Source organism: Parasteatoda tepidariorum, chromosome 8 (assembly GCF_043381705.1).
Source record: "Parasteatoda tepidariorum isolate YZ-2023 chromosome 8, CAS_Ptep_4.0, whole genome shotgun sequence".
NCBI lineage: Eukaryota > Metazoa > Arthropoda > Arachnida > Araneae > Theridiidae > Parasteatoda > Parasteatoda tepidariorum.
Genome location: NC_092211.1, coordinates 49,469,285 through 49,482,471, shown reverse-complemented (window position 1 = coordinate 49,482,471; position 13,187 = coordinate 49,469,285). Strand labels below are relative to the sequence as shown.

The 13,187-nt window shown below is 28.7% G+C and overlaps 1 protein-coding gene across 2 annotated transcripts in view; it reads left to right on the top strand.

Annotated features, from left to right (window-relative positions):
• The window catches only part of LOC107455130 (neurexin 1-like), a 272,802-nt gene that overhangs the window by 98,951 nt on the left and 160,664 nt on the right, over positions 1–13,187 (top strand). For both annotated transcript variants that reach the window (XM_071183981.1, XM_043044530.2), the window contains one exon: positions 3,203–5,572. In XM_071183981.1, coding sequence (XP_071040082.1) covers positions 4,840–5,572 — 733 coding nt within the window. In that variant the 5' untranslated portion in view covers positions 3,203–4,839. The remainder of the gene's footprint in view (positions 1–3,202; positions 5,573–13,187) is intronic.

Below are 13,187 nucleotides of genomic sequence, written 5' to 3'. Positions count from 1 at the left end.
CTACGAAATTATTATTGTCTAGTTTAAAATCAATCGATTTAAAATTTATGAATAAAATAGTGGGTTTTACATTATAAACATTACAATTTTTTTTATATTTCATGTTAACCAAAAATACATTAAAAAAAACAATTGAATAGTCGTAAGAAATAAGTTGAATTGATTTCCATTTCAAAGCGTATTCCAATCAACGTTTTAATCTTTAAAATTAAAGTATATAAGGACGTTTTGTTTCAAAAGAATATTTGATATTACATAAGAATATATGATATTACATAATAGCTATTAGTAAATAAAAGTGAAAGGCGTTTTTTTTTTCAATTTTGGATTTTAAAATCAGACGTAAAAAAATTGTCAAGACACTCCTGTCTTTTCATACATAACAAGTAATTTCATTGTTATTTCATTGGCTATTTTATGCGGAAAATACATTCACAGTTTAAAAATCCTGAAATAAGTCTGAATTAAATTTAGAAATTCAAAGAAAGTCAATTAATTTTCGACTTTAATTTTTATTACCTTCATGTCTGTTCACAATCTACTTCTTCTTTTAAGTATTATAAATTTAATTTAAAAATGCAAAATGCAAAATACATTTTCCAATTACCATTCCGTTCCATTCATTTCCAATTACCATATAGTAGTTACTAGGTATATAACAAGAAATTAATGAATGTAAAATTGAACCAAATGTATAAAAATTTTAAGATATTAAATAATTATGAGTTTCTATATTTGAAACGTATTTAATAAAAGTAAAACTTGTTAAATCATTATTCTCCAAAATTTTTGAAAATAACTAAATTGAAACCGTTTCTGTTAACATGTTAGGTTAAATTATCTTCTTTTAATCTGTTTCCAAAAATCGAAAAGGAAAGCTTTTAAATTTAACGATGAAATTCTTTAAGTTCTAAGCTCTTTAAACTGGAAGATTTAATTTTTATATAAAAATTCACTGTTTTTTAAAATATTACGAACATTTTATTCTAGTTTATTATCTAGTTATTAACAAGTTATTAACAAGTTATTTATCTAGTTATTAACAAGTTTGTTCTAGTTAAAAGTTAGAGCCATTACTGGTTACTATATTAAGTATATATGAAAAAAATGATAATATTGTCATAGAAATCTGCTGAGTCTCAGTTCTTGATTGAAGATATACTTCAATAGATCCTGTTCAGATTGGACTAAAACATATTGACAATTTTTAGCTTAAAACTTATTAAGAAGTCACCCTATATTGTAATTTGCTGTAGGTTTTTTAAATAAAAATAAAAATCATCTATTATAATTGGATAGAAATTTAAAAATAAATCTACAAATACTACGCTTACATTTCATAAAACGTTTGCCTCACAAAAAAAAACGATTCTGGTAAAATTACCGTACTGTATGGTAATGAAATTTTTGGTAAAATGAAAAACATTATCATGGTAAATAAACGGTACTTAAACCATTCATTTGGTAATGTTTTTCATTTATGTTGTAACGCTTTACCAGAAATTATGGTTTTCAAAATCATAGCTCTTATTACCACGCATTTAAAAAAAAATACTAAAGTGGAAAGATAATTTCATCGAAAAAATGTTTCCATACCATGCCTTAAAGTATCATGACAGAATTGCCCACTTTTATCACCGTTATCAATTTTTATCACATACTTTGAAACCTTATTTAATTGCTAATTTAATTAAAATCATTAGCAAAGCAAGTCGGTAAAAATTAAGTAGCTTTTTGGTGTTCCTTGAGCCAAAAACATGGTAAATTTTATCGCATTTTCGTAGTTTTGACCATACAATTTTCCTCAGTGCAATATTATAATTTATCCTGATATTATATTTATGCTAAGTTCAAAAATTTTTTTTGATCTGAATGCTATATGCTTATGTTACAAAAGTCTAGATCAATGTCACTAATCACACTACCCTAGGGATACGTAATAGGAATGTTTTAATTCCAATTTTTACTTCCTTAATTTTAATATTCTTTTGTGGAAAACACAGCTTCAATTAATTACAATATTGACTTAACTTTAAATCAGTCCGCCTGTTAAGTCAAGAATTGGCTTCTTTTGATATAATTACTTAAATACAAATTTCATAATTTAATGTAACCACTTATCTTTAAATGAAAAGTTAATAGAAAAGAATTTAATTTCTTGTTACCACACATTTAGAAAAAAAATCCAAAACTGAAGAGTAAATTTATCTGAATAAAAGACTTCTATTTTTCATTTTATTTTTATTTTTCAATTTTTACCATATTCAGGGTGTTTTGACTATACTTTTTTCTCAGTGCATTAATAAAACAATCATTAGAAACAAGAATTTTTAACTAGTTACTTTTTTCCAATTTCAGTGTAACAAATTTACGTTATATTGATTTTTGAATGACAATTTTTTTTGCTTGCCACTAAAGTGACCAATTACACGAATAATGAAAAAACTAGAACGTTCGGAAGAATAAATGTTAAAAATTAATTTTGTGAATGGCTAAAAACATTTATCCTTTACGAAACTTTCTGAAGTTATTAACGAAAAATTTCAGGCCTTAAATAATTCAACAAAACTATTTTTTGATATATTCTTTATGATTAACATGCATTTAGCAAAATTTAAGTTATGAACTAAGTTAAAATCATAAAAACTAATTATGTGTCAACTAAATTAACATGTAATTAGTTTTTATGATTTTACTCTTGGTTAAAAATGGCAGGAATAAAGTTTTGTATGAATATAATTATTTTGGTTTTATAATAAGTTACTTTTTTAATATTTTTAGAAAACACCTTTTGATTGCATTTTTTTCTGAAATCAACTTTAAATAAATTATGAAACTCAACTTTAAATTAAACAAAGAATAATTTTTTTAATTAAATGAGCAAAAATGTACGTTTTAGTGTGCATTAAAATGTATATGTATCCATTAAATATTCATAAATACGTGATTTGTGTACATTTTTTTAATGTTCATAAAACTGCATTTTAAAAAGTTTATATAATTAATACAGACTATATATAATAAAAAATTTAATGTAAGATCATAAATAATTTTTATTATAATTTTAGAAATTCATAAATGAAAGCGATGTGTATAGAATTAACTATGAATATAATTATTTTGCATTTATTAATGATATTTTTTATGTTCCTAACATATTTTTTATTTTCAAAATGTTTGATAAGTTTCACTTTTTTTTCAGGGGTCATCACAATATTTTGAAATAAAATACTTGAAAATCAGCTTAAAAAGAAAGAAGAACTTCTTTAAGAGAGAGAAATAAAAATACAACTTAATTGCAGACGTCATCATTTTCAAGCCGCAAGTTTAAAACAAATCTGCTTGAGGAAAAACAAACTGCCATCAAAACTACAAAAGAATTATTAATAAATCCACAAGAAGAAAACTTGAAAAAAAAATGCCTCGCCAAATTTTAATTTGGCGTCAACAAACAAAAGGTTAGCAAAATCTTTAGAAGGAAATGTTAACATTATCATATTAGAAACATAGTTCTTAATTAATGCTGACGTGTTTATAAATATACATCTTGCTCGAGGGCTACGTTTTTGAAAATGAGTTTTAGAATTATTAAAACAAAAATGGAGCTCTATAGAAACTACACTTTTAATATCTGAAACAAAAAAAACTTGATAAAGGAGCTCTAACTTAATTTCAATTAAATGCTCTCGCTGTTCTTTCATTTGCAAACGGCTAGATGACAGAGATTTTGATTAATATTTTTTAGAAATTCATTGTCTAGTTATTCTACTTCAGCGCTTATTTAGCGCCAAGGTAAAGATTCTTTTTTTATTTTCATGGGTGCAATTAATTAGCATTAAGTTTTCAATTTCATTCTGACGTAAGGCAGGATCCTAATTATGTATAATGGTCAAAAAGTAAATTTCATCAAATGCTGGTTGACAGACTTGCGTACTGTTAAAATGAGAATTAATAGGAATTAAAAATTCGCAGTGATGAAGAACAGTAGAATTTTACTGAAAATTCTTGCGTGATGGATTTACTACATTATTGTCATTTATCCGTAACCATACTACGCCAAGAAAAGAAATTTTCATCACAGTTCTAGCACCACTTAATGTGTTGAAAAAATTCAAGAGGACCTTTGTGCAACGGTAGATTTTCTTACAGATTTTAACTAGACAATAAAACTTAAGTTTCAGTAATCATCAAAGAAGTCCGAAAATAATTTACTTCAATTGAAAATAGGATGTCACTTCCATGAAGTATTTATGACTATGCTGCTTCCTACATCAAGATTTTAAAGAAATATTTAGGGTAAAATACATAATAATCCAGGCAATTAAAACATTCTATTTATGATCCAAACAATAAATAGCCAATTTAAAAATCACTTTCATTTAAACGAAATGAAATAAGTTTTTATCGCCTAATTCGAAGACGATTTTGTATCTTTAACAAAACATTGTATTATTTACATATAGAAAATATAACTGTTTTGAACTTATAATCCTTCTAAAAAATATTTTATAGATAAATAATCTTATTAAACAGAACTTTTCTGAATGGAATAGTTTTAACTTTTTCTAAAATAAGCCATTCTATCGAAGTAAATTCTTCTTGAAGACATTTTTCTGTAATATATCTCTCAGAAATAAATTTTTATCCTAATAATTTTTTAATACTAAATCGTTTTATTCGAAAACATCTTCTTAAGGAAATCATTTATGAAACAAACGAAAAAAAGTGTATGAAATACGCAGTAACTTAAATTCAATAGAATAAGAATCCAGAGTAAAATAAATGGCAATTAGGAGTAATATTTTCGAATACTAATAGGCTTTAACTTAAAAGGCAAAAATGCATATTATAAACCTCCGCTGGCCGTTCATGTTTTACAGCATATTCCTTCCACTTTATGTAGCTGAATCTTTCGTTTTGGAAGGATCTCCTACATCATATGCTCAATTCAAGCGGTGGTATGCTGGCATTATGGATTCCTTATCGTTCGAATTCAAAACCGCGGAGCCAAATGGTTTACTTCTTTATTTAGATGATGGTGGAATTAGTGACTTCTTTATGCTGAAGCTTGTCGACGGCGTGTTGAGATTTCGGTTCAATTTAGGAGGTGGCGCCATGCTAACCCATGCTGGACGAAATCTTCAGGATGATCAGTGGCACAGAGTAGAAATCACTCGAAACATTGAAGATACTCTCATTCGCATTGATGAAGAAATCCAAAGTAAAGTTACAAAAGGCACAGATTACCTTTTTGGTAATTACTCCAGCAACAGTTTTGTCTATATTGGCGGGATTCCCAGTTGGTACAGCGCCAAATTGACTCAAATGTCGTACCCATCTGTCTTTTTTGAACCCCACTTTAAGGGTTCGGTTCGAAATGTCATGTATGCCAATGAAGAGGGACCTCACCGCCAGCAAGACATCATCGAGTTTAAAGGAATCCGATCGAACGAATTGGATGCTTGCAAACACCATGATCCTTGTCTTCATGAAGGAATCTGCATTAGCACCGACAGTGGAGCAATCTGTGACTGTGGAACAAGTGATTACGATGGAAATTTTTGCGAAAAAGGTATGTTGTTAATCTCCTTTTTAATCATAAATCTTTATATCATCATTTTTTGTTTATTTTAAACTTACTTTATCAAAAGAATGCAAACATTTATTTCTTTACGTGGTAAGTAAAATAGAAAAAATATACTTTCGTGCTTTCCTATAAATTTAAAATGTTTCAAAAAAGAAAAAGACAAAAAATTAAGTATGGGACGAAGTGCACAGCAGTTCACTGTCCTGTTTCTTATACATTCGTTTTAGTTCTGTCAGAATAAGACTTATTTAAGCTTAAAGTGAATCCGTAAGCTTATAGTTGCTGCTTATGAGATATATGAACTATAATTATTCACGTTGGATACCACACTGAGAAACGAATAGATAGTGAAAATGTCCTTTGATCTGTGTTTTTTACTTTTCTTTGTGTTTTCTAATTCTATAAATATTTTTTACATATAGTATAATTTTCTATTTATTTTACATATTTCAAGTAAGAAATAGGTAAGGTTTAAGTAAGAAATCCAATTACATTTAATGAGTTTCACTAAAATGAGAAATTTTTCCAACGAGTAATTGTATTGCATATTGGAATCATTTAACTCGAATCTCAATAATTCATTACTGATACTGACAATTCTTAGACTGATTATTTACCAGATATGCAGTGGGAATTTTTCAGGTTTTTGTAAACAAACTACAACTTATTATTCCCAGCTTTTCAGAGTGAAAATAAAATTCCCTGACAATGTAATTGATATTGAAAAAATTACAATATATCAGGCTTTTTTTGTTTCGTAACATGTTCTCGCAAAAATGGATTTTACGGTAAGGAGGTACCCTGAGTGCCGGTACTTTGCTCCGTAATTTGATACGGAATTTAGTAAGTGAAAAGGCTCGCTTTGACAAAAAAAAAATATATATACATGGTATTTTTAAAAATATACATGGTATACATGGTAATATACATGTAAACAAACTGCAACTTACTATTCCCTGCTTTTCAGAATGAAAATAAAATTCCCTGACAATGTAATTGATATTGAAAAAATTACAATATATCAGACTTTTTTTGTTTGTTTCGTAACATGTTCTCGCAAAAATAGATTTTTCGGTAAAACGGTACCCTGAGTGCCGGTACTTTGCTCCGTAATTTGATACGGAATTCAGTAAGTGAAAAGGCTCGCTTTGACGAAAACAAAATATTCATGGTATTTTTAAAAATATACATGGTATACATGGTAATATACATGTAAACAAACTGCAACTTACTATTCCCTGCTTTTCAGAATGAAAATAAAATTCCCTGACAATGTAATTGATATTGAAAAAATTACAATATATCAGACTTTTTTTTTTGTTTCGTAACATGTTCTCGCAAAAATAGATTTTTCGGTAAAACGGTACCCTGAGTGCCGGTACTTTGCTCCGTAATTTGATACGGAATTTAGTAAGTGAAAAGGCTCGCTTTGACAAAAACAAAATATTCATGGTATTTTTAAAAATATACATGGTATACATGGTAATATACATGTAAACAAACTGCAACTTACTATTCCCTGCTTTTCAGAATGAAAATAAAATTCCCTGACAATGTAATTGATATTGAAAAAATTACAATATATCAGACTTTATTTTTTTGTTTCGTAACACGTTCTCGCGAAAATGGATTTTACGGTAAAAAGGTACCCTGAGTGCCGGTACTTTGTTCCGTAATTTGATTCGGAATTTAGTAAGTAAAAAAGCTCGTTTTGACAAACAAAAAAAAAAACAAAAAAGAAAATAGGAAGACTGAAGTTGTATGGTTGAGACTTTGATAGCTGATTATTCACCATTGTTACATAGAAGGTACTTTTTCAGTAGAATTGGATTCGGAATTTTTTACTGTGTGGGTAAGTTAAAGGACACATTATTTCATCCAGCCCAAGCGTTAAGCTCATTCTATGTTTAGAATCGAACATAGATAATATAAATACCATGTTTATTTTTAAAAAACTAAACCCTTGAAGCAAGGGGCTATGTGTTTAGTCTCTGGTTTGGTATGGTTATGTATAATTTAAAAAAATCAATGTCATAAAAAACAGTAACAACTTTGTCAATTATAGAACCGCAGTCTTAGTTTTCTATTGTAAATTTACTAGTCTTCAAAAATTGAATTGGAGCAGATTATTCAAGTTAGGATTTTTCTGAATTAATTATTGTATTTATTTGAAAAAGAATGAAATATGTTCCTTCATATTAACTGATCCTTGATTTTAAGACGTTTAAGTAGCATTAATTCTGATAGCTAATTTCTTTAATATATTAAAAGTCATGAAGAATAAGATCTTTCTATTTTTCAATTAAGTTCCATTTTAGACTTTTTCAATCTTTTGGCTATACGTAAACACGCGAAAAAAAACTTTTTTTCTCTTTCACTTAGGAAAAAAATGGTGACAATTTAATCGGAAGTCGTTCTTAAGCATAAAAATTTCCCTTTTTTGAACTGACTAAAGTGCTTTTAACTTTATTTAACAGTTAAAGACTCTTTTTTCTACTGAATTAATTGAAACGCTTATTAGAAAGCAAATTTAATTGCGAAATTTTGCATTTTTAGAGTGACATTTCCATTCGAATTTAACTTATTTTAGCTAAATTTTTCAAAATAATGAATTACGCAAAAGGCTTAATAAGTTTTAATCGAAGAGGAAATTATAAGGCATTACTTTAAAACTTCATAGCTCAAGGGATAAAAACCGAATAAACTAATAATTATTAAATTTTAATTATCAATTAAGGCGTAAAAATTAGAAGTCTTAATGAAATACGAAAAATATTTCTCTTCCGGGTACAAAGAGGCTTTTCTATAAAATCTTCTTTAAATATACAAAATTGACTTTTCATAAAAAGAATGCCAAGATTATAGTAATTTTATTTTAAAAAACTAAAAAATTATAGCAGAACTTAAGATATTTTTTGCAATTTTGAAAACTTTATGTAATATTTTATGTAGATAACTGCAGAATTATCACCATGTTTTAAAAACTAAACAAAACATTTCGATGTTTCCATGTGTTTTCTTACATTTGTACTCAAACAACACAATTACCAACTTAATAGTAAATAGCAAATTGCTCATTTACCTATACATAGAACGCCACTAATTGCTACTAGAATATGTTCCGCTAGGTTGCAAAAATAGTTTTTATCTACATAAGTTTTTTAACGGGCTACGAAATTTCTTTAGTCGCGATTAATTTGCAGAAAAGCTAATTTTTTGTTAAATAAAAATCGTACTAAACCCATTTTGATCAATGCTCTAATACAAGTCCTATTTCCATATTATAAAACAAAAGGACTCATGAACTTTTTTAGAGGAGTAAAAGTAAGTGGCTTTTGGAAAAGATAATACAATATAGAAATTTATTAATAAAATTAGGATACTGATATCATAAAATTTATCAAAATCAATAGACTTGTGGCGTAACTACCACTACGAAAGTTAAACATCAATTCACTGGTATATAAGACATGCTAACTTGATTCAATCACGAGGTACCTTTTGATAGATGAAGGTAGGCATGGTCGGTAGCTCCGCCCCCACTTTGGTGACCTCCGGACGTGATTTGAACACGCAGCAACGCCTACTTCCTTGGATGGTCCACACTGAACAGTTGACTTGCTACTTGTGACTGCAACATTATCCAATCCTCCTCACGCTGTTGCTACTCAGTCTCGTCTCGATTAAACACAACGGCTGCCTGCATACACTCGACTGCTAATGGCAACGCAGGAGCAACTACAACTGTGAAGTTAATACACTTCTCACATTCAACACTAAAAAACCCGGTGTCCTTAATTGCAGCTCTACCTGTCTTTAAGAGTTCAGCAACTAGTGGTATCCGTTCATCGAATTCTATCCCTGATAAAATTCTGGTGGGGGAGTATTGTGGCGCAACTACCACTACGAAAATTAAACATCAATTCACTGGTATATAAGACATGCTAACTTGATTCAATCACGAGGTACCTTTTGACAGATGAAGGTTGGCATGATCGACAGACTTGAGCACAGTACATGTTTTTGGAATGCATATTTTAAATCCTGTAAGCCGCAGGCACACATAAGAAGAGAACGACCCAAACTGGGATATGTAGGAGCATTTGAGAGAGATTTTGGAATCTTAAAAATTAAAGAGCTGAGTGACCAATGTTATCCATAAAATTGCTTAGAAAAGAAAAGCCTGTCGTGTTCCTGACTATGATTATACATTTATATAGAGCATTAAAATTGAGAAGTGTAGCAAATGGCTTTAAAACTCCCGAAAAATAAATACTTGCTTTTGCAATTTCAAGCTACTCTCAATGGAAAATATTTGTTCGTACCTGCCATAAGGTTGCCACCACTGTTGATAATTTGCTTTCTCCAACTCAACCAGCAAGCACTTTAACGATCAAGATGCTTGTGCACAATTCTTTGTGAACTTACTAAATATTTTTCACATTTACACTGTTCTTCAGCATATCTCATTTGACACTTTAACTTAAAGAATAAAAAAATCAATGTATGTAGTTTCTTTTATTGAATCTTACATTTTTTACCAGAGCAAATCTTCAACTCGCCGTTCGTGAATGATATTTCTTAAGATGCCCACTCCTAACATTCATTGTCAGCAAAACTTTCATTTCAAATCGTTTCTAATAAACGTCGATATAATTTACATACAAGAGCTCTAGCACTTTCATCATTTACCAACTTTGCGTCAGCTGGCACTAACAATCGAGACATTTATGCCTACCTCTAGTACATCGAGACGGTTCTTTTTATTCGACATTTTTGGGAGAGCACTACATATATTTGCCATTTTTTGACACTACATTGTTTCACAAGAATTATGTTCAACTCAAAGCTCGTGAATATAATTGATGAGCTATATGAGCAAGAGGATTTCTCATTTGACATTTTAGTGGAAAGTACATTTTGTCAATTTTGGCGACTCAATCACTTAACAATATGAATTTGCAACCTATAGCTCATGAAAGATAGTTGCTGACCTAAAAATCCACAGCTGTCAATTTAAGTGAATTCTGATTTTAAATCTTTTTAATAATATTCGAGAGGGCAATGGAATAAAAATTGATATTGCACTTACAATAGGTATATTACTTTCATCATTCCCAAACTTAATCCGTTGGCACTTTCGTAATTGAAACATTTATGCACACTTCCAGTAAAAAGAAGTTTAGCAAACATATTCTCAAATACGACATTCTTCAGTATTTCTTATTTCATATGTTTATGCAAATACTATAGATGCCATTTTTGGCAACTAAATCGTTTATCAAGAAAAATATTCAACTCAAATCTCATGAAAGGCAGTTACTGACCTACATAAGTAAGACTATTTCTCATTTAACTATTTCTCATTGGTGAGTAAGACTATTTCTCATTGGTGATAAATTCTATTCCTTTGACGGTAAATTCTACATCGTTCAACAAGAAGTATGTTCAACTTAAAGCTCATGAAAGACAGTTGCCGAGCTATATGAGCAAGAGCATTTCTCATTTGACATATTAATGAGAATGCATTTTTTCCATTTTGGCAACTGTATCTTATAACAATATGAATGTTCAACCTATAGTTCATGAAAGACATAGTTGCCTTCACTTGAAGTGAAACTTCGTAATTAGCCCTTCTCCGATAATAATCGAAAAGGCATTGATGAAAAAGATATAACAAAACTCACATAAATATAACAAAAAGGATAAATCAAAAAAATATTTTAAAAACTACGTTTTCCAAGAACACTAAAAAGATTAAAGTCCATTTGAGCGCTTTAACTACTCAGAAAGTAGTTAAATGTTTCATCGGCTATGAATTCCATTTAGCAGCAAAATGTTGTTATGTTTAGCAAAAAAAAATTATTTTAGCTAACTTCGATTTAGATACTTGTAGCTATCAAAAAATGATTAAATGATTTTAACGTGTGGTGATATCCATCACATAACTGCATTTGAGTAGTAAAAATGAGGTTGAAATTTTAATTGGTGACCAATTCTATTTGGCGCTAAAACGGTGATAAATTCCATTTGTAGAGACCTTCCCTTGTGAAGTTTGGAATTTTTACTGCAATAAAAAATTGGTGACATTAAAAGCTGAATGAACGATTAGATGACTAGATCACCTGTAACCTTTAATTCAAAATAAAAGAAATATCCATGTACACCATCTATTTTACAAATTAATTATTTCTCGAAATGCTGCATTTGTTTCGTAATTCAAACTAAGCGGTTAAATTCATCATCGTAAAGTAATTAGTTGAAATAGCAAAGCTGGTTTTATTGGCCTCTTTAACAATCTTTTTTCTAAATCATTTAATTTCATTATGAGATTGACAAACAGAATATTCTATTTAACTTTGTTGATTGAAACGACAGAGCTTAGCTTTCTCGCCAATCTTTCTCTTTTTTCGCTAGTTTCTGGACTAAATAATAAAAGATGTCTGAATTCTTATGCTCGAAATAGTCTTTCGTACGTCTTAACTCTTTACTAGTCGGCATTATTCTTGGCTTTATGTGATTAGTGGGAACATATCTTCTTTACAAAACATTCAATGAATGCAGTTATAAAGATTCGTGTGTCGTCTTAATTTACTATGAATAACCGTTATAAATGATTCCTTCATTTATTTTCTAAGACAACTAGTTTTTAAGAGTTGTAACTTTTATCTCAACTCACTAACAATTACTGAAATGGCTAATTTATTTATTGTTTCTCAAACAAATAAAAGAACATTTACTCCAAACTATTAATAATTAATAGTATATTCTGCATCGATAATCAAACATAGTAAATTTAGAACATCTGAGTGTAAATCTGTAAAGTCGTATAGTAAAGCCTTGTAGTTTTGAGCACATTTTGAGAGAAGAATTTTTCTGAATGATTTTTAAATGAGTATAAACTTAATTGTTTTATTTTAACATTAATTGTTTTATGTTAAAAAAAAACTTATAAATTTTTGACAGAAATGACAATGTTTTTAAAAGTTAGTTTATTTTTTGTGTTTAGTTTCGTATTTCCTTGCTTAAAATAATTGCAACACTAGCCACTTGCTTAATACATATTTATTTCAATGCTCCGCAGGCCTGGCTAAAAACTTTATCAAAAGAAAAAAAAGTATTTTTATATAACGTAACATTCAAACAATTATATATATAAACTGGAAAGCGATTTACTTGGTACCTTAAAATTATTAGTTTGATATATTCATTCAATGACATCTTATAACAATTTAAGCATAAAAATAATAAGTAAAATGAAATTCCCAATCTAGCAGATAACAAGAGATTAACTTTGTCTAGACTTGATTTTGACAAAGAAAATCTAGATTTGGTTCCCAGCAATTGCTGACTGTATAGCATAGAAAATATCTGATGTATTTTGAAATAAGTGAAATGTTGGGTAAACTTTTATTTCATTTAAAAGTTTCATTCTCTTTTTTTAATTTCATTAAATCACCATAACTATTATATTCAGCAACATAGCATAGTCGAAGAACAGAAATAAATATACACATGAAGAAATATTTTCAAAAAGAAATGTATCATCATCAGTATGGTCTGAAATGTAGCAGATAGCATTATTTTATAGTTTTACCAG